At 41.9% G+C, this 27,599-nt stretch overlaps 3 protein-coding genes across 7 annotated transcripts; 2 read left to right on the top strand and 1 right to left on the bottom strand.

The window, feature by feature from the left end:
• The first annotated feature begins 339 nt into the window (after positions 1-339).
• zyx (zyxin) lies at positions 340-17,594 on the top strand. Of its 2 annotated transcripts, none has more exons than XM_080471388.1 (10): positions 340-610; positions 8,743-8,978; positions 10,188-10,447; positions 11,162-11,257; positions 12,046-12,609; positions 13,148-13,283; positions 13,882-14,051; positions 14,628-14,806; positions 15,191-15,311; positions 15,420-17,594. In XM_080471388.1, exons 2-10 carry the CDS (start codon positions 8,756-8,758, stop codon positions 15,531-15,533), a joined length of 1,863 nt encoding a protein of 620 aa, XP_080327514.1. In that variant the 5' UTR covers positions 340-610; positions 8,743-8,755; the 3' UTR covers positions 15,534-17,594. The 2 variants fall into 2 exon arrangements, with proteins under 2 accessions (XP_080327514.1, XP_080327515.1); XM_080471389.1 differs by lacking the exon at positions 340-610 and adding an exon at positions 945-1,105 and having other exon boundaries at positions 15,420-17,593.
• A 318-nt stretch (positions 17,595-17,912) lies between these two features.
• Positions 17,913-25,117, top strand: kel (Kell metallo-endopeptidase (Kell blood group)). Of its 4 annotated transcripts, XM_080471380.1 has the most exons (19): positions 17,934-18,041; positions 18,177-18,343; positions 19,557-19,863; positions 19,965-20,264; positions 20,528-20,649; positions 20,855-21,013; positions 21,126-21,197; positions 21,305-21,493; positions 22,104-22,264; positions 22,345-22,462; positions 22,552-22,647; positions 22,716-22,814; positions 22,940-23,017; positions 23,315-23,421; positions 23,510-23,599; positions 23,705-23,772; positions 23,898-24,058; positions 24,138-24,227; positions 24,304-25,117. In XM_080471380.1, the coding sequence occupies exons 2-19, from the start codon at positions 18,317-18,319 to the stop codon at positions 24,448-24,450; spliced, it is 2,391 nt and encodes a 796-aa protein (XP_080327506.1). In that variant the 5' UTR covers positions 17,934-18,041; positions 18,177-18,316; the 3' UTR covers positions 24,451-25,117. The 4 variants fall into 4 exon arrangements, with proteins under 4 accessions (XP_080327507.1, XP_080327506.1, XP_080327508.1 ...); XM_080471381.1 differs by having other exon boundaries at positions 17,913-18,343; XM_080471382.1 differs by having other exon boundaries at positions 17,952-18,343; positions 22,143-22,264.
• On the bottom strand, positions 24,908-27,538 carry emg1 (EMG1 N1-specific pseudouridine methyltransferase). Its single transcript, XM_080471421.1, has 5 exons — positions 27,366-27,538; positions 27,126-27,227; positions 26,847-26,988; positions 26,552-26,757; positions 24,908-26,029 (listed from the first exon to the last, which is right to left on the bottom strand). Exons 1-5 carry the CDS (start codon positions 27,513-27,515, stop codon positions 25,916-25,918), a joined length of 714 nt encoding a protein of 237 aa, XP_080327547.1. The 5' UTR covers positions 27,516-27,538; the 3' UTR covers positions 24,908-25,915.
• Between the last annotated feature and the right edge of the window lie 61 nt (positions 27,539-27,599).

The raw sequence follows: 27,599 nt of genomic DNA, 5'->3' as shown, positions 1-27,599 counted from the left end.
GCCACTGTACTTCCTCAGGCTTAAGCCCCTACACTGCTTCTAGGGTCTGCATCTAATCAAGCCCGGAGCCCCATTATCTCTCCCTCCCTCTTGCTCCCTCATTCCCTCGCTCTGACCTTACAAGGAGAGGCAACAGGGTTGATGTCATTGAATGAAGAATGCTGCAAGAATTCAGAGAGAAAGGAGAGCACAGGCAGGAGGAGGGATCTGACTGGACACTTTATGAACCCACATAGAGAGAGAGAGAGAGAGAGAGAGAGAGAGAGAGAGAGAGAGAGAGAGAGAGAGAGAGAGAGAGAGAGAGAGAGAGAGAGAGAGAGAGAGAGAGAGAGAGAGAGAGAGAGAGAGAGAGAGAGGTGCTGTTTACACAGTCATACACAGGTCCTGAGCCAAAATCAAACGAGAGAGAACTTGTTTGGAAGGATGGTGTCATTCCTTTTCCAGACTGTAAAGCAGCAGCACAGGGGGAGGGTCTAATAGCTGGAGAGGGGAAGAGCAAGAAACAGAAGTTGCCATTACTGACAACTTTTACACAGCTGTGGACCAAGAGGAAGAAGAACAAAAGAAACCAGGGGAAGTAAAAACAGGGAGCTCCACCGTAGTGAACAGGGTAAGTAACTGAACTATCTGCCGTAAGCTATTGATCGAGGGACGACGGGGGGGCTGTACGTCTTTCTTGCTGTTCTGGAGGTGGGGCAGAGTGACTGCCACAGGTTACCTAATAAGGTAAAGTATTTGTGAGTGAAATGTCGTAAATTGTAGATTTTCGGGTTTCTGTGTGAGAGGAATGTGGCCTTTTTGTGGCGTGGCAAGAAGTGCGGATTTGTCACATGGCAACGGGCAGGAGGGCTCCGGTGGACGGGTCTACCCTCAGTGTGTAAAGTGGGTGGTGTTCCTGGTTCCGCTCTGGTCTCGAGAGTCCACAGCCCGCACCAGCTGATGGGCACGAGCGATAAGGCATGGCAATGCGGAAGCTTCGGCTCAGGAGTCCACTGAGCTAGCTGGCTAGCAGTGCAGCGTTTCACGCGCTCCGCAGAGTAGCAGGAATTGTTAGAAGTTGATGACAGCGGCCGAGGGGAGAAACCAGCTGCCGTTTCCTTATGAGGTAAGGAGAGAAAACGGGGCGGTGTTTTTAGCCCATTTTACCGCCGCGGTGTGTGTGAGCGTGTGTGTGGAGCTAACGATACTGAAGCTAGGGGGAGGTGGACGGTTGTAGGTGAGCGGCAGCTGTCATTCATGTACTTCATTGTTTTAAGCTTTAACATAGAAACAGAACAAAGCTAGTAGCTCCACAAACACTGCCCCCACCCCAAACGACCCGTTAATAAACGGCATAAGCGTCGCTAGTAGCCAGCATTAGTGTAAAAACCTTCATCTGCATTGACCCAGCCTGTCACAAGGAACAACATGCTAAACCTGCACCATCAAAAGGTCACAGTGGGTGGAGAAGCGATCCACAATATAGAGAAGTGACAGATAATATCAGGAACTGGGTGGCGCATTATCTTGTGTCCACAATGAGGAGGCCTGTCAGTGTGGCTCTGCAAGCTGCGGCACCTCTAAGCTGCTGTACAGGTCTATGTTGATGCAACACAAAATAAAAACAACGATTGGAGCTGCATGCTGCTCGGAACATATTGTGGAGTAGTGGTGAGCACTCTCTGTTAACAGTGAGAGTATCCTGTGTGCAGTTTGCATGTTCTCCCTTGCATCTGTGGCTCTGTGATGGCTTGTCCTGGGTGTAACCTGCCTTAACCCACAGGCAGTAAGATCAGCTCCAGTGCCTCACAACCCTCGGTTGGATGAAATGGTTTGGAATGTGGTTGTTTTTTCAGTGTAATACAGGTTACGTGCTATTTTACCACCACCTACTATCACCTCCATAATAACTATAAGATAAAAGAAAATCGCATGATTGCAACCTTTAGACAAGTGGATGTCAGAGAAAAGCAAGAAGTACTGGATTCCACAGTCTTAATCGTCTATGCATGTTCTACCATGTGTACAACTGATTGTGTGATGTGCTAAAAATAAAAAAGGTAATTGGGCCACCAAACTGTTTCTGCAGAGAGTAATTGGTTCTAAATTCAAAAAAAAAAAAAAAAATCCCATTCGTTATCAAGATCAGATCATGTGCACTAATCTTAATGTGCGAGATGGGATTAACAAAACGGCTTAGAGATGTGCATGCGATGAATTTGTCATTTATGTTCCACATTCCCATCGTAGGAAATTAATGAATGCACAAGGACTAAGTTTTTTCTCATGTTTCAAGTAATGCAAATTTATATAAATAGCAGCATTGTTGAGTGAGTATGAAATCCAAAATCCTTCAGAAAACGTGCTCACTGGAAGATCCTCATTCAAGCTATTTCTGAGGAGAGTCTCTATAGACTCCATTTAAGATACATCCACAACAGTGAAAAGGCTATAAAAAATATTACATACGTCAAGTGATATCCAGGAATCTCACTGGGCAGTTTCCATCCTCTCACTATATTAAATAACCCACTGGAATTAGTTGGCTCGATGAGACATTTTTCAGTATCTCTTATTACTTGTGTAATGTAATGACCGTTGTGCAGACAAATCATGCAGAAGTGCTGTCAGAGGATCCAAGACTACACCCTGTGATGGATGGCATGGTTGGGTTTCAGTAAAGTCAATGTTCTGGTGTTTTGGATTAACGAGTGTCCTGTAGTGTCTGTCATGTGTGAGAAGATCTATGATTCAAGATTATCAATTGATCCTCAGCACAAGGTAACAATACGCAGGCTGTGTTTAAGAATAAATCATAATGGTAAGGGTCAGTCTGAGCTTAGCGTGACGCTCGTGTTTGAAGAAGCCGTGTTTGTGGCCACTTATGTCTCAATAACTTGGTGAAAAGCGTGAATATCCGTGACTAAAGAATGAATGGACAATGTACAAATGAGGTAGTGGGAAATCTTTCATAGTGGAAAAAAAAAGCATCTCTTTGCCTCAATTTACTGCTTGTGTCACATTTTGATTGTCTTTCTCACTGGTAAATAGTTAGTCTATATCACATGGTATATTGGTCCAAGCAGACAGGCTTGTTAGAGTGGAAGTGTGACCCAGACTCCAGCCGGTGATGTGTTTGCCAGTTTTGAAATATTGCCCATTCAGATATTCCTTCAACTGCAGTCTGAGATGGCGCACAACACTGGTGCTCACAATGCATGACCAGTGACCTGTAAGATTGGATTCAAAAGCATGAATTGTCTCTGCGTTAGTGACCCCTGGCCTAGACACGCTTTCCCAGAAGCTCAGTGTGCTATTAACATTGGAACAATGGACAGTTTCAACAACATGTTCGTCACCGACAGTGACCAGACATGAGGAACTACTGGATGTATTGTGAGAAACTGTGATTCTTTACACATTCACATTTCTGTCTCTGTGAAGAGAAAACTCTTCACAGAAACTAGATTCATGATTCCAATAACACTGCAAGCAATTACCATAATGCAGAAAAATGGGGCTTTGCACTCGTATACTCGTCATTGCAATAGCCCCCAGTGTGACCATCTAGTCACAGATAGATTCCTCAGCATTTCACAATTTTTTTAACATGCACACTCAAAGACACAGTTGTATTGAAGAACTAACAAAATGTTTAAAGTTTCTTTGGAAAAAGTTGCAGATGCACATTAGTTAATGCCCATTTTAGACCATTCTTATCCCATTAAATGAAAATAAGTACAGGTGTTCAGGTCAAGGACAACCAGAGGCATGTTGATAAACTACTCCCATATAGGACTTTCAAACTGCTGTAGTGCAGCATTTAGGCCAAATTTAGCTGTACAATCACAAAGTACTGAACTGCTGCTGAGGTAATGCTTTCCCTTTTAAAAGTGGTGTAATTTCTTCAAGACTGTGTGTTTAACTATTGACACCAAGACAAAATATAAAGACGTTAGGTAACATTAGCTGTGTAACACATTCTCACAGACAGATGTCAAGACATTTAACGTCAAATATCTGCTTTGCTTTCATGTTGAAGTCTCCTAGTTTGCAACCATACTGAAGAGGCCTGCTGGTTTTTATATTCCTTTATAAGGTAGTTAAGCTGATTACATCCACCATCTGTCCCAGGAAGAAATTAGTTCCTTGTATGAAAGAATGGAAAACAACTGTGGTCCCCAAACTTTGTTGAGACCCGTTTTTCTAGTCTGTAAAAGATGCTTGGCCATGTGGAGTACAGACAAACCCGAAAGCTATAAACAGTATAGTGTGTGATTTATGCTGTGGCCATTGCTAAGGCTACGTCATACCGTCCTCCATCACAGATGTTCAGTAGAAATGTATAAATCCAACCTGGAGTGATTTCATTCAGTTCGATTGTGGGCTGAGAGGTGAACGAGAGGCTGAGGTAGGAATAAAACAATAGAAATGTTTCTGAACATCAAGCAAGCAAGCCAGAATGTACAACTAGTGCAATGAGTGTATTACTAGTCTTACAAAAAGGATTCAAATGAGAGGTGAGTTACAACGTTCCCAAGAAAAAAGACGATGATTAGAGGGAAGGAGAAGAAACCAAAACGATGATGTCATTGAGAGGTTGTGCCAAAAATGTTCCTCAACTGAGGGTCGCTCTCATCCCGGGGATCAGGTTTCTAGAAAAGATTTACTGGCGGATGTCTGGAGCTGAGTGTGTACCAAGCCCCCCAGGACTGTATCAAGTAACGAAGGAAACCTGTCTACAAACTATCATCACTGGTAAATAATTAAAGACAGTTATTGCATATTGTTTCCCAGAAACACAGTAGCTACAGCTTGTAATGAAAAGACTCAATCGCGGTCAATACAGGCTCTCCTTTTCCAAAGCTACAATAGATTCAAGTGTTCTGTTTGGAGTACTGTGCTGATACTCTGACATTAAAACCTCATTTAAAGTTGAGAGCTTTATCTTGGTTGCAACCAGTCCTCTTCATTGAACATGAAGTAGGTCTTGATGTGTTATTAAGTGGCTAGCTATTTTCCAGAAGACTGAACAACCTGTCCTTTTTCTTTATGTTAGGTATTTAATCTCCCTCATTGCTTGAAGTATCAGTACTTGTTTTGAGCCTGCACCAAAAAGTAGAACAGCTCTTTGTCTCTGTTTTTAGAGTGTCACCATCTGTGCTGATTGATTCCCTCGGCAATTGTCTGAATAATTTAAATGGAATAGTGACATCGAGCCATGATTGTGTAGAAGCAGAAGTTTATGCGACACACAAAGGACAATAACATTGGAGAAAAAGTGTTGTGTCATTCACTAACAGATGTAACCTCTGTAATGGTTTACTGTATTGTCTGGTGGTGGTGGTGGCCGAGCAGTCAGATTCCTGTTGTTATTAGACATGTGGTCATATTTCATGTTGTCAAGGATGTGTCTGGGGTGTTTTGTTTGGACAATGGCAAAAATGGAATGATGCAATACTTACTAAAGTATACTCTGACAAACAATGAATCATGAGCAGTGTGATCATAATGGTGAGTTCCAAGCATAGTAGGACACAGTAGGTTATCTCCTGACGCCGTGAGCCAGCTGACACGTCTGTTTGCTTCAAGGGCATAATGATGTATGTGTATACATACATGGGCAAAACTAACATCAATAAATGTCGTGTTGAAGCAAGCTGAGCTATAAAAAAAAAAAAAAAAGGCAGAAGCATTTCGTTTATGATATGATCACCAGATACTTTCAGGAGGTGAAAGGGTTTTCACATCTTGTCAGAACTTGAAGAGCTGCCGGTATGTCCCAACAAAATGGGACCAGGATGACGTGCTCAAAGTCTTTGAGTTGACTTGTGTCAGAGGTCGTCTATGTCTGCAGGAAACGTTTCCCAATTGCTAATCTGTACTCATCTGACTTCTGAAAACTTCCGAGAGCATATATTTTAAGAGTTTATGTGCAGTTATTTATGCAGTAGTTGATATTTCTGCGAAATTATTTCCATGGTGATCTCCCTGAATCACTTCCCCTTTTTGTTGAAAAACCTGACATTATTACCTTTCGTAAAGAAATGTTCATCAACCCTCTGCTGTTAAAGGAAGACTTAACTTATTCACAGGAAACTGCATTCTTTAAAATCACCTTTTCAGCTTTTTTCTCGAGACTCAGAATTTGCTGACTGCATCAGTACAGCAAACAAACAATATATAATATATTAATATCATTTATAAATACATGGCCCAGTTCTGTGCTGCTTATAGAAACTGCTTTTAAGGGAACAATACTTTTTTTGTGTGCATAAGGTGGCAACAGTGAATCTCCTTTTAATTATTAATTTCAGAGTTTTGGCAGTTTGTCTGTATTAGTTGGTCATTTCCAAGCTCTCTAACCTGTGTTGGGTTCACTATTCAATCTGCAAATATTCAAATTTGACTGAACACGGACGAGACATTGGAGGGCTGTGGATCGCTGGTTAGTTTTTACTGTTTTTAGATTATTTTATTAAGTTTTAAATTACAAATAATTGATGAAAGTGAAAGTTACAGAAGTGCAAACTAGTATTTCCTGAGGTGCTGGCTTTTTTTTTTTAAGCTTGATCATCAGTTTATTGTCGTGGAAAAACCAGACTCCAAAAAATATAAGTTCTTTCTTTCTTAAATTATATTTAAGTGGCACCACTATCCTCCTAGTGACACATCAGATTAAGTCTTTGCCTAGAGAGCAGGGCGGGTCTGGCATGAAAACTACCTGAGTATACAGTGCAGCCAAATAGATGCATATTTAAGTAGCAGTGATTCTCAACTGTTTGGTTTTTTTTGTGACCCAAAAGCAAGTCACTGACCCATTTTCAGAGGATTGTGGGCTTTCCCTCTGCAATAACTCAAAATACCTATAAAATTAGGTTACAATAATGACCACCATCAATTTGCTTTTTAGAAGAACAGCCACAAAGTATTTTTACATGTGCTAATTGAGCACGGTGACACACAAATACAACAAAAAAGATGTAAGATATGCATTTTATTATATTAACTGCAAGATAAGACAAAAAAAAACATCAGGGTGTTTTGTGCAGTGAAAGGATGAAGCCAACAAAACCGCAGTGTCTTTTGGACCTATATTTTGAAACTACATCTGAGTAGAGGTGAAAACACTATTAAGTCTTATTACTGAAGTGAGGGGTTTTGGTTTAACTAAAATGCAGCTCGTTGGGCAGAAAAGAGAATATCTGCACCCTCTACATCCTCACTTTTAGATCAGTTTGACTGTGCCAGGTTAAAACCCGCCCTATTTCAATTCAATGAATTTGACAATTTGGATATATTTCTTATATAATATTTATATTAAAACATATTTTTATTTATGAAATATTATTAAAAAGAATTATTTGAGTCGCTACTCGTTATTGAAGGGTGACTGTGCACAAGGCAATACAGTTCAAATAGGTAAGAATCCCGACAACAAACTCAGATATTTATGGGGGGAAAAACAGCAATGAGCTGAATGTCGTATCAAGCAATTGCTGAATTAAGATTCTCCAGTGGTACAAGTCAAAAGCAGCATAAACAGTGGAGCTTTGCCTTAATCACAATTATTATTAGCAGTCAGCCAGTGTGTGTACAGATATGTTCATGTTTGTGTGTGTTGGAGTAGAAGATGTAACCGTGGTAACCATGGGAACAGCCATGCTTTTCACAAATGTTATGGTCTTCGGGAAATGTCCTCACACTTTGTAGGACTCCTGGTAGAGACACTAGAAGCAACATCAACATTTGTTTAACTACCAGCATGTGCGAAGTAAATATTTGAGCTCGGCCTCTTCTTGACGTACATCGCACCAAAATGTTATCGTCCTCGCCATCATCTCTGGTGCAGCGAGGTCTCTCTCCTGCGAGTCGTGGCATTGCTGCGTTTTATGTGACTGGAAACAGCCACGTGTTGCGTATTGTAAATTGTCTCTGCTTGGGCAACGTTGTATACTTGGCCTAAGGACATTTTCACACTCTTTTCTCATTCCACTTTTGACTATCTGCCAATTTGTGTGTGTGTGTGTTTTTTTTTTTAAAGACTAACACTGAGCTTTGTTGCATGCTTCTGGGTTATGTTTCTCTTTACTGTGAGTTTACTAACACCAGAAATAGTTCAAGACTCATCACAAGCCACAAAAACATGCTTATTTTTATGAGTCTTACAGGAATATTAGAGCTCAACACCTCCAAGTTATAAAGTCTGCAATGTTGAGTCTGACGTAGAAGTTCACAAAACATGGGTAGTGTTTGGTAATGATAGCCTAACAAGGAATGAATTCCTTAATAATAAAAGGATGAGTTGTCAATTTTTCAAAGGCATATTAATAATGTTGTTTGAGTTACTCCTGTTGGTGTTTTAACCCAAAATTGTTTTATTCTCTTACAGCTGTGAAGAGCCCCTTCATCTTCATTTTAAATTTAGTCATAGATAAGGATTGTCTCTCCGTTTTCATTTTTTGTGTGTGCAGGCACTAAAGCTAAATCTGGTCGCAGTTAGTGTGTAGCTTTGCAGTTGTATCGGGCCGAATGTTTTGCCGATGTGTCATCAGCATTAACTCCCCGGCAGAAAGCTCGATCTTCATGCACTGCCAAAGAATTTGAGTCCTTGAGCCCTTTGAATTGAGTCAGCTGATGATTGTTGTGTCTGTCAGATGGGCTGTGAGGGGAGGAGCCAAGAAGGTTGAACTCTTCTGCAACTTGTTTCATACCTTTTATATCCTCATATGGTCATAAAACTGTTCTTGTGTTCATCCTCAGATAAACACTCAAAATGGAGGACTCCAGTAGCAGCAAGCCATTCATGGTGACATCGTCTCTGAACTTCAAAGTCACCACCCCGTCCTTCTACAACCAGCCAAAGAAGTTTGCATCTGTGGCACCGCCACGGCCCAAAAGCCTGACGCCTCCGTCGGCTCCATCGCCGACGCCAATAGGCACAGCTGTTATTGGTCGAGTGGGAGACCTGCCTCCTCCACCCCCTTCACTCTGCGATGGTATTTGCATTATTTACACCGTTTCCAGAGACTTTCTTTGTGTTTGAAGTTATATTCACCCAGAGAGCGGCCCTCCCCAGTCCCCACTCCCTGCTGCTTCCCATGCGAGAGCCTGCAGAGCTTCACAGCTGAGCCTGTAATGCCATGTCAGTTGTGATGTTTTAATGAGTTGTCCCCCACATATTACATCACTTTACTTTAATTCCAGTCTTTTAGATAATTCCACAGTCTCTTTTAAATTTGTGCACATTTCAGTCCAAATTAAAAGCAGCCTGGGGAGTTTTTGACCATTAGAGTTGATGTGTGCATGAAGAAGCTCATAGAGAATTCACATGCCTTCCTTTGGTTTCACATAATTCAGACTCTTTGTGGTTTTATTCTCCGGAGTGAGCTCATTTATCTGTAAAAGCTGTCACAAAAAGACAGCTCCAGGCAAACATCCAGGGCAGATGCATTTCCTGAAAAAGAAAGCAGTACAAACACAAATATTATTACTCCACAAGGATACAGTCACCTAATGTAAACATGGCTTTTTGTTTGTTTACAAGAAAATTCCACAGGGCCCTTTATAATTGAGATATCAGCCTCTGGATACCTATCCATTAGAGGCTGGCTGCAGCCTTTTTATTTGTGAACTGAAAAGATATGCAAAGAAATCGCAAGTTAAAACAAATACACTATATTACCAAAAGTATTTGCTCAGCTACCCACATCATTGAATTCAGGTATTCCAATCACTTCCATGGCAACAGGTGTATAAAATCAAGCACTTATAGACTATAGGCATGTATAGGCATGTAGACTATTTCTAAACATCTGTGAAAGCCTGGGTCTCTCTGAGGAGCTCAGTGAATTCCAGCATTCAATTCAATTCAACTTTATTTATATAGTACCACATACAACTCAGTCAATGAGATGCCACCTGTGAAATACGTCCAGCTGGGATATTTCCTCACTACTAAAAATTACACAATCAACTATTAGTAGTACTATAATGTGATGCATGCGAAGGCAGGCGAGCAAAGAATTTTGGCAGTATATTGTACATGTTAAACTAATTGCATCTTTCCAACATTTTGGTTCTTTGTTGTTGTTGTTGTTTTTAAACAACAGTACATTATTGAAGTGTTTAGATAGTCATATCGATTCAGAATGAAGCCATTATTCGTTACAGCTTTTAACCAACCACCCCTCCTCATTTATTGTCAGACTTCCCACCCCCTCCTCCTCCTCCACTGGATGATGACTTGCCAGCACCTCCCCTCGAATGTCAAATCACCCATCCTGCCTCTGATGCCTTCCCTCCCGCCTTTCCTGCTCCACCTCCCGTGGCAGACGACCTGCCCCTTCCAGCTCCCCCTGAGGAGAGTGCCTGTCCACCCACCTGTCCCTACCCGCCTCCCCCTCCTCCACCTCCACCCATGCCCACCTCAGGCACCAGTATCTCCAGTGCTGCAGCGACCCCACAGGTGAGTCACGACTGCATCTTTAGCTTTTACCATCTGCTTGCTTCTTTTCGGTCGTTTGCTGCATGTAATGGCTTTCACATATAATACGATAGGCAGGACACTGGAGCCTACTGTCGTGATATCACTATGCAGAGTCTCGCAGGAAATCCAATCTTGACATTTTACTCTGATGTTCTACTCTTGTAACTCACTCAAATCAACAGGCTTGTTGCCCAGTCATGTTATATAGACATGCAAATCTTTTGTAGAACTCCTTCGCATATGTTTGGTTTGTGAGGAAACAAAGGATGCATGGAATCAGGTTTTCGATAGTAAATGTTAAGCAGTTCAAAATACAGATATGCATTATCCTTCTCTACAAACACCCAACAACAGATTAGAAAATCAAGTAACGTATGTTGCAGTATTCTCTTTCATCAAACCAGGCTGGTATCAATAAAATGACATTCATTTCTTCATTATAACATGAATTAACATATTTTATTTCTTTGTCATTTCTGTTTCTAAGCCATTAAGTCCTCCAAGAAGCTCGTCCTTAAAAGTTTTAAAGACGGTTCACATTTTATTCTGCAGTTACATTTTGAGTCTCAATCAAATATGGTAATGTGTACATAAAATGTTGTTAATGTGTCTGGAACATTCTGTGCTGTCGTGATTACTTTCTTTGAGGAAACGTCCTGTTTATATATCTCCCCCTGCTTCTCCCCCTGCCAGAGACTGATGGAGAAGCAGACGAGCTTCGACAAGCAGCTCGACTCTCTGACCGACTTGTTGTCTGAGATGGAAACGAGGGGACCTTTCAACCCCAAGGTACAAACCACTGAGTGTCGGGACATGCAGTGGAACGAGCAGTGAAAATGAACCCCAAGTCATATTCAGTGCTAAAGGAGAGATGAGAGGGAAAAAACGACAGCAGGAGCTGACTCACAGGGGGTGCACTGTAGAAGAGGATGAGTCAGAGAGGGGGGCAAAAAAATGAACTACAGGAAGGTGCGGTCAGTGGAAATAGTTGGGAGGCGTGCCAAGCTGGTTTCATTAGTCTCTCTCCTCATCTTTTTCGATCGAAAGCTCAATGACAAGGGAACTGTTCGCACATTACACCAGACTGAATAAGGAACAAAAAGTCAGAGAGCCGGCCGTTCACGCTGAGAGGATTTAAAGAGAGGGAGCGTGATGCACACAGGATTGGAGAATGTGAGGGAGCCCGAGTGCGCTGCCAGGGACGCAGTGAGAGCGCCATAAATGGAGAGTGTTTTTATCCAACAGGAAGGTTCTAGATCAGGGCAGAATAATGTTGGCTCGACACCACAAAATAAGATGTCATGAAGACAGAGCACTTCTGATCGGGTCAAACTTTGGAGCTGCTCCAGTGTTTACTTTAATTAAAGTCTCTCAATCAAGATATTAAAAGTGTCGACTCACAACATTTCAACGTCCAGTGCTTTTATACTAGATAAACAACTTTGCGCTGTTGATTTGTAGTTTGTCGTCTATAGGGAGGGGGAAAGTCATCTTTGTGTAAAATAATCTCTTTTTTTATGTGTGCTGTTCCAAGTTAATGCAGTCCATCCATAGATCTTTTTCTTTTTCATACTCAGATGCCAAGCCAGTATTCCTCAGCACCAGCACCCAAGCCTTCTGCTCCTCCCCCAACGGCTCCCAAACCAGCCCTTTCGTTTCTGCCCCCTCCTGAGATGGGAGACCGTCCGCCTCCTGCACCCTGGGCAGAAGAACTGAAAGCCAGAACGAGCCGACAAGCCAATCACACCGTCGCACCGAACTCGGCTCCCAAGGGGCCGGCCGTGGCGCCAAAGGCCGCTTTCGGCGGGAGACCGGCAATGTCGTCGGCCTCTCTGGCACAAAAACTCAACCAGAACCTGAACCAGGCACCAACCCTAGTCAGCAGCGTACCAAAACCTTCCCCGGTCACGAGCGCCAGCTCATTCCCTCCACCTCCTGCTGCTCCACCTGCACCTCCTACTTCAGTGAACAACATGGCCACTGCCCCAACAGCTAATCATGTGAAGAGTTCTCCTTTTGCCAGCCAGGTGAACGCAAACCTCAACCCTTCTGCTACTGTGCCTCCTCCTCCTCAACCCAAGGCGATGGTTTCTCCACCCTCCTCCTTCACCCAGCCAATGAAAACGACCCCTGCATCGACGGTAGGTTCCCACTTTGTACTCGGAAGGCACAGTAGAAAAGCACAGGAAATACAAATAATTTAGTTGTGGACATACAAAGTGTTTTTAAAAGGTAAATTGTTCAATCATACATGACAAAACGCTTTAAAAGGCCTCTGGTTCTAAACTGTAAATAATGTATAGCTATACGAACTAATGGCTGTGTGTGTGTGTGTGTGTGTGTGTGTGTGTGTGTGTGTGTGTGTGTGTGTGTGTGTGTGTGTGTGTGTGTGTGTGTGTGTGTGTGTGTGTGTGTGTGTGTGTGTGTGTGTGTGTGTGTGTGTGTGTGTGTGTGTGTGTGTGTGTGTGTGTGTGTGTGTGTGTGTGTGTGTGTGTGTGTGTGTGTGTGTGTGTGTGTGTGTGTGTGTGTGTGTGTGTGTGTGTGTGTGTGTGTGTGTGTGTGTGTGTGTGTGTGTGTGTGTGTGTGTGTGTGTGTGTGTGTGTGTGTGTGTGTGTGTGTGTGTGTGTGTGTGTGTGTGTGTGTGTGTGTGTGTGTGTGTGTGTGTGTGTGTGTGTGCAGCCTTCACCCCCTGTTCCCATCCCTGGCGGAGGCGTTCCTCTGAACATGAGGGAAGTAGAAGAGCTGGAGAGAATGACCAAGGACTTTATTAAAGACATGGACACACACGCACCAGTCATCACCTCCCCTCCCACAGGTGCAGACACGCAAATCATTTTTCATCTCTTACACAACCGTGTTCGCTTCCTTCACCGCACTAATTAGAAAATCATTTAACATTTACGTGATAAGCTTTAATAATGTAGATGAATGACAGTAATTGTTGCTAATCGCGGTCATTAAGTAGCTGCTGGTTTGCTTGGCCCCTGAAAAACGAGACAAAAAAAGTTGATTATGTTATGAAGCATTAACAGAAGTAATATTCTCTCTAGTTTTGATCGGTGATATTGAATATTTCAAAACCTTAATTTATTTCACATTTGAATATCACATCCTTTTAAAATCTATCATGGCGAATAAATAAACCATGACTTTTTCATCTCGCTGACTTGATGACATGAAAACCATTATGGATATGAAAACGTATCAGTAATTTATTCTTCTTTCCAACAAATATATGACCCTCTGCTGTAGAAGATTAATGAGGAATAGAACAGTTTGTTTGAACCATTTTTCTAAGAACCCCAAGCATTTTGTCATAACAGACTGCATTAACACAAGCAGCACATAGTAAAAAGATGGATGTGTTAATTTATACTACTTGTTTATGGGGGGGGGTTTCTGTCTTGCTTTAGAAATGTGTGGGAAGTGTGGCGAGGCTCTCTCCCGTACTCAGCCAGCTGTGAGAGCCATGGACAAACTCTTTCACTCCAGCTGCTTCTGTTGCATGAGCTGTCACCGCCCCCTGCAGGGCATGCAGTTCTATGACAGAGACAACGCACCGCAGTGTGAGGACTGCTACATGGTGAGGACGCTCCCAACGTCATTTTTAGAGTTTATACACGGATCAAGTGGCACCTGTGAGGTGGACGGTATATATTGGAGAGTAAATTAACATTTTGTAAGCAAAGTAGATTGTTCAAAGCCATAAATGTACAACTATAAGGATTTGAGCCGGTCCCATGAGGGTTAAACTGGACAACTGCTGCTCGGATGACTGTAGAAGTTCAGTTAGTCACAGTTTGTTGTACATGGGGCTAGAAACTGTATTTTAACTACAAAACATGCAGTTTGCAGCTGACTATGCCTATACAAATGCCCAATAATAAATATATATGCTCCTGTACATAAATCTGGAGATATTGTCTGTTTTTTGTGCCGCTGCAGCCGATGTTTTTGGTACTCTTGGGGGGGGGGAGCAAAGTTAAGCATGGTAATTTCTTTGCTGAGCTGAAGAAGCATTCAATACATATTTAATATGTGTGGAAATTGGTTTGCACAAAACAAATGCATCATCATTTCTAGAATTTTGCTTCCATTTTATTCATCAGTCTTGCATCTCCATCTCTCTTCCCCTCCTTCTCCTCCTCTTCCTCTTCAGAGCTCTCTGGCTGTGTGTTCCCGATGTGGAGAGAGGATTACAGACCGCGTGCTGAAGGCGGTGGGACAGTGTTTCCATGCCCACTGTTTCCGCTGCAGCACCTGCTCCTGCGTACTTGAGGGCGCACCCTTCATCACTGATGACAATAACAACCCCTACTGTGTCCAGGATTACCACAGGTGGCTATACGTTTCTAGTTTATGATTATAACAATGTGATAAAGCAAACCTTCTGTGTGCTATGTTGTTTTTCTGACTTTAAACTCCAAGTAATTTCTCACAATGAAGAATTAGCTGCCCAGACTTGTGTGTTTTTGTTAAATCTTTTTGTCAGTGGCTAGTTGTATCTGTTAGTTGGAGTTCATCAATCCTGCCTATGAGGTTGACTTTTTGAACGGTTTTAAACTCTTTAAATTGTCATTGGTTAACAGTCCCACACAATACTTTAACATGAGGCTTCATTAGAATATTCTGCCGAGCTTCAGTCTTTCCTTGCCTCTGGCTGTATGTGTGTGGTAAATTCACTGAGGTAATTAATGGCTTTTGTTCATGTGCCTCTTGCAGGCGTTTTTCCCCTCTTTGTGTGAGCTGCAATGAACCCATAATTCCAGCCCCAGGAAGTGAGGAGACGGTCAGAGTGGTAGCTCTCGACAAGAACTTTCACCTCAAGTGTTACCGCTGTGAGGTAAGACATCGCTTTGGGCTTTGTTTCCATCCAGACGTACATTACACGGCTCCTTTCAAACTGACCGTTAGAAAACACGATAAAGAAATGTATTTTCTCACTCTGCAGGACTGCGCCCGCCCTCTCTCCATAGAAGCAGATGAAGATGGCTGTTATCCACTGGATGGTAGGATCCTGTGCATGAAGTGCCACACCCAGCGGGCCAAGCAAGCTGCCCAGTGATTGGCTTACGCAGCTGCGACTCAGTTTAACTATGAACCAAATCCAAAAGCACAGGATTCATTCAGCTGCCGTTTTGCCTTTGCAACAGGGCTTTATTCAGTCTATGTGCGCAGACGTATGTGTGTGTATGTGTGTGTGTGTATGCGTGTGTATGAATGGTGTGAAAAGGTTTGCATGCATGCAGATACAGTGTAGTATGCCCTTTATCTTTGTTCACTTTACTCGGTGCAGAGGTAATGTACTGCACTGAAATAATCTCCTCTTGTCTATGATTCCAGATCTCTAACCCTCCTGTCCCCTCTTTGTGTACTGCAACGTATGTTTTGTGCCAATTCTATGTTTACGCAAAAAGTTCCAGCATAACTTGCACAAGAACAGTTGGGTTTAAAAAGCAGCCTGATAAATATAAAGTTGCCTTTTTCTATCTCTCACAAAATTTTTTAGTAGCACCTAGAACTGAGCTGTATCTTATATAAGACTTAACTGACTGGTCTTATTCCCTGTGAGTGCCATAACTATGTAGTTGTTCCTTGGGGAGATTAGGTACCTTGGATTGGAGTGCAAGAAACCTCCAGTATGTGCATTACAGGATTTTACCACTCTGTTTGGCTGGTGGTTGTGTACATCTTTCACACTTTGGCAGTAATCGTGCCAGCAAGCATGGTCAATGATGCTTTTCTGCCTCTAAAGTGCTTTATATCAGCCAGTCTATTCTGATAGCATTTTTAAGTTGTCTAGGGCTATGACGCGACTGCATAATGACAAAAACAGTGAATGTTGCTCTTAGTTTTTGTGATGTGAATTTTACAATTTACAGGCATGCTTTGAAAAAAAAAATGTCTTGTAGCTCTCTCTATTTGGTCATACTGTACACGGGAAAGATTAGAACAAAAAAAATAATAATCTTTTCGGGGGAAAAAATAGTTTAAAACTGATTCAATTGTGGTAAGTATTTTTAGATGCATGCTTTTTGGATGCAGAATGAACAACAGTCAAGCACATATTTGCCAAGCACGGATTCCATTGCTGGTTTAAAAAACAAAAAAAAAGTGTTTGGTAAGAATTGTCAGCTCCATGGCTGAAAACGGGACCTGTTATGTAAGTGTTGCACAGTTTCATAGTGAAGTGGAATCTCATTTTAGTGCCACTGTGACTTTAAAGTCCCTGCACATGATGAACTTTGTTCCTCACCAGCCACAAACGTATTCATTGTTTTCAGTTGGCATCTATCGGAATCTTTTTTTAAATTTTTTTTTATTAGGGTTTAATGTGTAACAGAACAAACTGTAGCAGTTTTTGAGGTAGCAGATATTAAAACAAAGTGACCAAATCATTGGAGAGATGATGCAAAGATTAGGTTTGATAAAACAGTTGCATTAGATTTCATGTTTTGACATTAGTTGTTTTGAGCCCAGTTTCTTGGTTCTGATTTCCTCGTTACCGTGAATACCACTATTCCTCCCATTATTCATCCTTTATACTTAGCTCTGTCCGTGTCACTTATATACTATTGTATTCTTATCTTTCTGTACTGTATTTCATTGATAACTGCTTCCTTTTTTTTTTTAACCTGGCAATGTGCCTTCTCCATTATCGGACCCTATTGTTTGTTTTCAATTGAGCCTAGTCTGCAGCCACAGATAGTAAGAAAACTGTTACTTGTGAATGCATTTAGTCTGGTGCCGTATAACACCAGAAAGACTAACAACTTGGCTATAGTGATTCAGCATTGCATGCTCACTAAGTAAGCAGTAGTGACATTTCCTTTAGTATTATGTATGCCGTTTGTTTGTTTGTTTGTGTCAATGGCTCCATCTTTGTGGCCCTGCCTTTGTCATCCCCATGTCATATTCTATGTATGATGATGCCTACATGGTTGCATTTATCTGGCATTACATTGTTTCATCCCATCATATTAGATGTGGATGACATGTCATTTCATATAGATTTTTTTTTATACGTTAATGTTTGAATGTGTATATGTTTAAAAGCATTTAGCTCCACCCTCCCTTTTTTGCTGTATCAAAAGATAAACAAATAAAGAAAATGCTGAATACCACAAATATGTGTTGTTGTTTTTAACGTGTCAATTTTTTGTTACAGCCCAACGCAATACATGCTTTTTCCTGTATGTTGCACCAAAGTTGAGATTTATTCCATGTTTGTGATCATGTTTGGACACAATATTTTGTGTTGTCTGGTCTCTGGTCAGCGTCCCATGTGACATCCACCAAACATGTTTTCCCCTGGATGCTCGATGATGTGTTTCACGGTGACCCTGTGACGTCCCGCACGCCACACTGCTCTATCAGTGGTTAACAGCCATGTGTTGCACTGATAATGACGACAGCACACATGCGTGCATGTGCATCTACATGCGCTTACTTTCCAGGAAGAAGCGAGTTACCCTCATTCAATGCAATGTTTTGGTCTTAACTTACCAGCCTCGGACCATTGTTGGGAAAGCCTTCAATACTGCAAACAACTGGAACACTTGTGTTTCTCAAGGTAAGACTCCAGTTGATCCACTATGATCTCCATGCAGGTCCCACTGCAGAGCCTCTAGTCTCTGCCTGATCATCTGGTTTCTGGAGTGGAGAGGAAGACGTAAGCTGGAGAGTTGTGTTTTTTTTTTTTTATCAGTGTCAGATGAGAAGAGAAGTGAGTGATGAAAAGAGATAGCAGGCAGAGGTGACCGCTGTTTGACAGAGCGACAGCGGTAGGAGGTACACATGTGACATGTACAAAGTAGAGGATGGGCACGCTGGAAAAACACGGCAACAATGAGTGAATCGCAGATAGAGCTCGAGGTAAGAACATACGAATCATATGTGGTGTTTTGAAGATATATTTACCACATTCACATGGAAATATGGCAAGAAACTGGAGCAGTGTCACTAATTTTCTTGGGTAGAGTAATAATGCTATGTGGCTTTGAAACAATTGCAACAAATTAATTTGGATAAAACTGCAGTGTTAAGGTGTTGAACAGTAACACGATTATGAGCAAGTCATGATGCTGTTGATGTTTTCCCCCACAGCTTGAATATTTAAAGAATTGTTGTAAAGCTTGCTGATTAACAACATAGTGTGTCTTATCTTGGGACACCCCTTGATCATCTTCATTAACAGTTACTTAACAGTTGAGGTGATCACAAGCCAGATGTGTCACTCATTCCACTGAAATATTATTGGCAAATTATATTGTAAATAGCTGAATTACATGTTTTAAGGTGCTTAAAATTGTGACAACTGAAGGGAGTGGTTCATGTTGATTAAAGGTTTAGAAATGGATGCAGTTATAATCTAGGGAGGTTCTGGGTTCCCAGCCGTTATCTCTTATAATTTATTTTGTCTGTTGGCTCTAACTCAACTTAAGACTATTTCACAAGACTCACTGAAACTCAAATAGCACGTAGTAATATTTCACCAACAAACTTTTATGACAGGTGAACAGAGCGCTTGTTTTATGATTATGAGGATAAGGACAGTGATAAGGATAGTACAACAACAGTTGGTATTTAGGGGCTGTATTGGTACAGTGGTTTTCAAAGGGTGGGGTGGGTCTCCACTGGAGGGCGTCAGAGGGTTTCAGGGAGCCTGCAGCAGTAAAACAATGGTGAAGGTATCAGGTTTGTTGGGGGGGGGGGGGGGGGGGGGGGGGTTAACACAATTTTGGAACAAAGTTTATTCTGAATTAAATAAAAATGTGTTAAAATAGTAAAGCACCTACAGCAAAATCATAGTAGAGTGGCAGTTCCAAACTATATATAATGACTCGGCAAATATTTCTTATGAAAAGCAACTAACTAATGCAAGAAAAGGTTTTTGTTTTCTAGGGGCTAAAAGGCAGTTAATAATAACATCTTATGGGGGCATCCATCCTCACGCAATCCATGCAATTTCTGAACTGATATGTGTTTCTATGAGCATTTATTCTGATCACTTGAAGGACCAAACCATAAATTTGACGTATTTCTTGTGTGAGCCCCCTTTTACCATTCTTGTTCTGCTGCCCTCCAGCCTCAGCGATCAGTCCAGCCGTCATTGCAGCAGGAACCTGACAGGTGCCTTCAGCTTCCACCTCTGTTTGAGTTGCCACTCCACATTGGAGATCCCCTCCAGGTCCTGCAACAAAACCAGCTCCAGCCTATGTTACAACTACAGCAACTGTCAGAGCCTCACATTGAGCAGCTCCAACAAATACCCGTTTGGATAAAACACAAAAGACGGATTATCCTCCTTTTAGCCTTATCTTTATGTGCTGCCGTACTGGGACTTCTATACTATATACATTACAACCTCTACACAGAGGACAACAAGCAGCCAGGTAAAGTTATCCAAATAAGAAGAGAAGAAAAACACAATATGAGACTATCAAACTGCATTTTGCCTCGTTGCATTACACTTCTCTCACTCTCTGTCATATAGTGACTCCATGTCTGTCTCCTGCCTGTCGGAGGGCCTCAGCCCAACTCTCCACATCTATTGATCCCTTCACACAGCCCTGTGACTACTTCTTGTTCACATGTGGATCAGATACGCTTTCACAGGACGGCGGGAGCAGGCAGAGAGGTCAGGGCATCCCAGGACATCCACAAAACCAGATGGAGAAGTCGGCGTCGCCAGAGAGGACGAGACAAAATGAGGAAAAAGTCCAGAGATGGCAGGGAAAGGATAAAACACTGAACCGAAAAACTGTGCTGCTGCAGTATCTGAGGGAGATTTTAGGTATGGCCTTTTCTTTAAAATATTAATTTATTGTATCAACCTTTATTTTGTTAGGACTAAAAATCTTTTTTCAAACTGTCTAATAGTAACAGCACACCACTGCTTTCAAAACATACAAGTAAAATACTATCAAGGTACAATTCTACTATTATGAAGAGGAAAATAAGGATAAAGCATACTTTAAAGATATTGCTAGTCACTTTGGCATGTGAGAGAGTACCCTGAATTGCAGTAACATCTAAATTTTTACATTTCTATGTTAGAAACAAATGAGATGCTGAATAGTTCAGCAGTGCAGAAGACTAAAGGATTCTACTCCTCCTGTTTGGACACAAGTTCTCTGGAAACAGCGGGAACAGAGCCCTTCCTGACGCTGGTGCAGAAGGTATGACAACCCACTGGATTAGACAATCCAACACACACGCAGTGATAGTTCCAGCTTCGCTTGTCTCGTTCTACATATAAGTTATACGGTCTGTAATATTCTGTCTGCAGGAGATGTTTTTTGATATGTCTGACTTTGCTGCTGATATTATGATATTTAACAGAATATTTCCGTGTTCTGTGTGTTTGCGTATCTCTGTATGCAGCTGGGAGGCTGGGCAGTATCAGGGAAGTGGACCCGGACAGATTTCAACTCCACGCTGAGCTTACTAATGAGAGACTACGCCACGTTTCCATTCTTCAACCTCTATGTGGGCAAAGACCCAAATGAAATTGGGCACAAAACAACAAAAAGATACATACAGGCCAGTATCCATTAGGATAATTTGTAAGTCCTAACATTCAGCTGGGAGCACTGCCATGACAAAGTGGTTTTTTGTGTTATTACTTTACCTCAAGTATCCTCCTTGTCAACAGATTGATCAGCCGGATTTGTTGATCCCAATTGAATGGAACAGCAAGACACAGAAGTCCAAAGCTAAAACTGAGGTTGATGACCCCTGTGGATTTAAGAAATCTCTTTAAATTAATAAAACAATGTGAAGGCCTTCCAATAACACATTTCATTATCATTCTCCTGCTGTTTTTCTGCAAAGACTCTACGGCCTTTCTTGGCATCCTGTCAGCGGTACCTGGCCATGCTGGGAGCCCCGCCGAGCAGCAGCATGATTCATGTGGGCCTGTTCATCTCCCTGTCCTCTGAGCTCGCCGTCGCAGCTTCACCTCTACATTACCGCCTGGAGAAAGGACAGCTCCATCAGCGCATGACCATTAAAGAGCTACAAGTATGGGATAATTACAATATTTTGTCTATATCATCTGTAGCCGGGGTGTCAAACATGAGGCTTGTGGGCTAAAATCAGGGTGTGCGAGGAGATGTCATTGTGGAATCTGAAAAGAAGATTCATATAACTGCTAAAACTAATTTGTCCACTGGAGAGACACATGGTTTCAGTAAAATTGGCAACGGCAAGATACTATAATGAGAGCTTTGTTTAGCAAAGCATACTGTGAGCGTGAGTTTGTTGAAAACCTTCATGCTGAATTCTTCTCAAAATCTAATTAGAATGGACAAGGCGACTTCAGCTTGCACTTTTAAACGAAGAAAGTTTAGGTTGTCATGAAACAGGTTTTCAGTATTAAATGTGAACGTTACCAAGATGTACTTCTATTTCTTAGTTCTAAACCAGAAAGAAAGTCTGAAGTTGTGTTTTCTCGCTTACCCTTATCAACAAGAAATCCTTTGAAAACATGCTACTTTTTGAAAGAAACAGAATATGTTGTGCATCATAGTACCAGTACCAGTTCGCGAGACATAATATGAACTTGACGAACCAAAACATGTCTGAATTCACAGCAATTGAACGATTTCAATCATGTACACATCCCTCACAGGAACAGGCTCCTGCTATTGACTGGTTGCGTTGTCTCCAGGCGACTTTCCACCCTCTGTCTCTCAGCGAAGACGACCACGTCCTTCTACATAACTTACCCTACCTTGTGCAAATGTCCCGCATCATTATCAAATGGCAGAACAAGCATGAACTGAGCATGAGGTAGTACGTGGCACCATAAGGTAAAACTACAGAGCATGTCCCCATTCTGAGTTCGTCCTGTGTCCTCTGGCTGCCCTCAGTGGTCCCCTTCATACCTACATGGTCCTCAATCTGCTGCACACCATGATGCCTGCTATGGACTCCAGATTCTCCGACACGTGGAGGAATGTTTCTGTGGCTTTGGGTAACACTGACAGGGTTAGTGAATCTAACACCCAACAACATTTGGATATTCCTGTGAACTGATTTGTCTGAGTCATGTCTCCATGATGGGACTTTTCCACCAGGAAGCCCCTCGCTGGAAACACTGTGTGCTGGAGACGGAGAGAGGATTCGGCTCAGTCCTCACACGCCTTCTCAGTGAAAGCACAGCACAAAGAGAGGTGAAGCTTCGAAGAATTGTAGCTTTGACACGATTCCAAATGTATTCAAAATCTTTGTTGTCCGACAGGCAGAGGAGACTATACAGATGGTATTTTCCTCCTTTAAGGCCAGTTTGGATGAGCTGAATTGGACGGATCAGAAAACCCATCAGCTGGTCATGGAGAAGGTACTATGTGAAGCACTAATAAGATGTTATATTGTATAAACCTTGACAACTCAGACATTCAGGGTGGTTGGAATAGAGTTGCATGGTGTTGGCTGCTTATCAACAGCTCTGACCTCCGTCTCCAGGTTCACTCTTTAACTCCGAGACTGCAGACTTCAAAGGAGATCTCCAGAGAAGCCGAGCTTGACCTGATTTTTTCGGAGGTAGATTTGATTGTCTCCTGATGTTGTGTCCCGCCTCATTAGTTCTCTTTCCTGGGAGGAGTAAATCAAAGTTGATTCCATCTGAATATGTTTAATACAACAGCTTGTGAAAAGTAGGCAGCCCACATCAGATTATTTGTTTGTACACCAATAATTCAGCTTTGCAACTGAAATTATCCTCAAGTTCTGACATATCATCCATTTAAAGATGTGGTTCGCACTCGTGCCTTACAGCAGGATCCTTCCTGGATCGATGGTGATAGGTATTACAAACCAACACTGACTGTTTGATTACAGGTGACAGTCAGCACGCACAGCTTCTTTTCCAACTACGTCCAGCTGCTGTCGCTGTGGCAGAAAAGACGCAGTAAACTCCTGACCGAGCCCAGCGAGCCTGCCGATATGTAAGTGTGTGATTCGAAAGAATAAAGCGGTCAGATGTGAAGAAATTGTCTGGAGAAAATGCATCAGTCATTTCACATTTCTTTCCAGTTTGTCCGTCACGCCAGTCCTCCTGGGTGATGACATCTTGTTTCCCATGGGAATGTTCATCCCGCCCCTCTTCCATCCCACCTACCCCAGGTACGGTGTACACTTCTCAAAGCGTTATTAATATATTATTTTCATTATTCTTGAATAATTTTACATCTCAGTGCACAGACCTTGTTTGTGTTTTTTCATAAACAGAGCCATGAACTACGGTGCAACTGGTTTCCTCATCGCCAAAGATATCGTCCACCTGCTGCTGCCTGAGAGTAAGAGACATTCACAATCACACGGCAACATTTTCTTCAAAACAAAAGAGAACTGCCATCTGTAAGCACTGTTTGAGCACTGCTATCTGCTATTTAATGCATGTTGCTGTGTGTTTTTGTGTCAGTTTTCTCTTCCAGTGAGACGGTGCGTGCTGTGGGGGAATGTGTGTGGGCTCACTACCTCACTGTGACTGAAAGAGCAGGCCGAAGCAGTGCGTCTTCGCTCTCAGCGGCACAGCAGCAGGAAGTGTGGCTGCAGTATTTTGCACTGCAGGTGGCACTGCAGGTGAGGAGCCACTTATAGTTATTAGTTTCTCTGCGTGGCAGCAACTCCAACCTGAAGCATCTACATTTAATCTCCTCAGGCCTATGATCAGAGTCTGCAGCAGCGTCCTGGTGACAGCTCCCTGTCAGGGCTGTCACACGCTCATCTCTTTCTTACGTCTTTCTCTCAGGTAACGTCCTTTAACTATTTACTTTCAAGGTATAACGTCCTTTCCTTCACAACTAGTAATTTGTTGTGTTTTCCAGATTAACTGTGACGCCGATCCGTACTGGGAGTTCATGCCCCTGAAGCCGTCCTTCTTGATCACAGTCATTTGTGCCAAATCCGACCTGTGTCCTACAAGCCTACAGTGTTCAATCGCACCTCAGGAGCATTCGGTGCAAACATGCTGAGGAGCCTCATCTCAGCACAGACAGGACTCCGTTTATAACTTAAAACAATATCTTGCAGGGATGTTGGTAAACTGTTGTCACGTTAAGAATTTTATAACATATGTACACCTACACTGTTTAACAGAAAAATGTTTTGTTTTTTTTGTATTCACCTTGAATGTTGTTAAGATGTAAGTGAACGTGAAACTAATTACACACTTTGTTTATTATCTAAAGTGAAAAAAATAAATATTTGAAAAAAATTATTTTTGACTTTTGATGTTGCATGAAGTACTCTGAACAAGTCCATGTTAAAAAAAAAAAAAAGTTGACATTTCCTCTCGAACCTGAAAATTGAAAGCTTTCTAAACTGGAAAAAATATTCTTTACATAATTGAATGTTGTACTCAATACTGTTGTCCAAAAACAAATTGTTGTGAAAAGTCTAAAAAAAAAAAGAACTTGTTGAGGACAAAGTCGTTACATGGGTTTGTTTATTCTCTGTAATTTTACTTCCGTTGTCTTTGTCTCATGTTTTGGTTGCTTAGCTCAACATTTTGGTCAAAACTGAAAGGAGAAAAAAAAGAAAACCTTGAAATAACAGACAAGAATTCTCCATAAGTTACATTCACTGCACTGGCAGTGATGCATCTTTGTAAGATGAATGCATATAAAATCTTTTAATTAATCCAGTTTGACATGCCTTCATGTTCCCTTTCCTTTGAGAGACACCACTTTGTTTTTATTCAAGCATCAGATTTGAAGTAAAACTGACAATGCAACCATGATAAACTCTGCAAGGCCAGTATCAAGACATCTCCCAGATGATTCTCGGTGTGGTTTCACAATGCAAGGTTAAAAGTTGCATCTCCATAGTGGAGATCAGATATACACTGGCTGCTGAATGCTATAATGTCACGACAAACAACCGGAGGCTCAATTTGTGACTAAAAGAATGGTTAACAAGACTCTTGTACGAATTACAAGAAACACCATATGTGTACTGACTCAACCAGGTAATATTCAGTGGAAACATTTTTTAAGAAAACTTTAGAATTGGCCAAGCTTAACATGTCACAGGCAAAAAGATGAACATTCTGCTCAAAGTTGACAGCAGAAAACTTAAACCTTTGCATCAGATCAGCCTGTTACTGTTTGTTCTACTTCTATTTGCAATTTCTGGTTATATTCTGTTTCATAGTATATAAATACTCTAATGTGAACTTTTGCTCCCTTAAAAAAAAAAAAGCACTCATTATTAACATATTTTAATGTAACCACAATCATCCATCATCCAAAGCATGGCGTACACAACTTTTGTAGAAAAAAATTGGTTCAAAAACCAATACATCTTTGACATGGAGCCAAAACACCATCATATAATCATACACACCAATAGTATAGTCACACAATTTCTGTTGTCCATGTGGCTTCAGTATTTTCAGTCCATGTTTAAGCACTGTCAGCATCAGCAGCTTGATATTTGTCACAGGACTCCCCACACTTCCTCAAAGGCAGAGCACATCTTCGCACAGGTCAGTGCTGCAGACAAGGGGTAGTTACTGATGGAGACGGTCTTCTCTGTGTAGTCCACATTCACCTAAGAAACAGAATTATCAGTAACAGATACAGTATGCAAGTCCTTTGTAAAACATCGACTGGCAAAAGGCCACAGTTAAGTCAGACCACTAATAGCATGTTAACTCATATATAATAACTCCACATTATTTCTGTAGTGTTATTATTCTGACATTTAAGTGCAAATGACCTGAGATTTTTTTTTTTTTTTTAAATTCAATGAAATACTCTTTGCCTCTTATGTCAGCAAAGACCTGTTGCTTCTCAGGCAGTATGATTCCTGCTGCCTTCAGTATGCATGGATTTCATGCTCATGCAATTTGACTCACAAAAGTAAATTGTATCAGTGTTGCGTTAAGCCTGCTTATCTTACTAAAATAGAATTACCTAAATTAGACAAGTTAGGAATTTGTTGTTACTTTTAATTGAAAATTGGAGCTTCTTTGTGTATTTGAACATTTTGTATTTTCATCCTGCAGGCCAGATTTGCCCCCTCTAGCATTTAGGTTTTGACCGGATCTTTGAAGCTGGCAGCCTTGCTCACCGCTCCATGTGCAAATGCCCCAATCACCACTGCAGCAGGTCCCTCTGGCACCACAGTCCGGGGGCAAACAGCTTCTCCTGCAGAGAAGGAGGTGCAAATACGAGGACAGCCTGGAGGCAGGTGGTCAGACACTGGATTTTTGATCATCCTTAGAAGCTTTTGAGGGCCATCAGCAGCTCTCACGCTGAGCTTGTGCAGCAGCTGAACTGAAAAGGAAGTGGACAACAGAAATTGTCATACAGTTGTGCGGGGATCAATCTTGTCAACTGTTGACACATTAGACATTGTAGTTTACCCATTAGGCCACAGAACCGTGGGAACGTTCTTGGGATCCGAGTCTGTGGGTTGATCTCTATTAAGGCGTTTTTCTCTGTGTGGATGTAAACCTGCAGCAGGCCCGCTCTGTTCAGTGGACTGTCCATCAGCATGAGCAGACACTAGGGATTAACAATTAAACACACAAATGACAACATCATTCAAAAGAATCTGCTGACCCTTTAACTCAGTATTTAAATGAGATAACTTTTAGGAAAATAAATGTGTACACACACTGTTAAAGTAAAGAGTCGTTTACCTGATGTGTGATGTCAGGTCTTATATGTCCAGGATCTCTCCCACTTTTCAAGATTATATTTTTATGTTGGTCGCAGTTTAAAAGCTCGAAGGTTTTTCCGACCTGAAAGATACAGAAACCACAGACATAATTAATGTACTGTAAACTTTTGTGATGAATTAGCTGTGAGGGACCACCTCTTCCTGAAGAAGCCAGAGTGGCTAAGTCACAACAACAAAACAAGCACTCTCGAGCGTTCACCTTCACTGTTTCCAGCGAAGCTCTTTCAAGAATAACGACCAGCCTCCTCTCGGCCATGCGGTCGTGCAGACTGCGGAGGTGTTTGGCTGGTTTTGGCTCATATTCGTCCAAATGTTCGAGACCACGCTTCTTCCCTACAGGCTCCGCCATGATGCCGAGTCGACTCGTTCCTAACAGTCGCAGTTTGCCACGTCACTGTAAACGAACACGTTCACTTGTGGGTGTCTGTTTAAA

The sequence above is a fragment of the Lipophrys pholis genome, assembly GCF_963383615.2.
Source record: "Lipophrys pholis genome assembly, chromosome: 9".
NCBI classification, from domain to species: domain Eukaryota; kingdom Metazoa; phylum Chordata; class Actinopteri; order Blenniiformes; family Blenniidae; genus Lipophrys; species Lipophrys pholis.
Note: the sequence above shows the minus strand (reverse complement) of the source record. Positions and strands in the feature narration are given on the sequence as shown.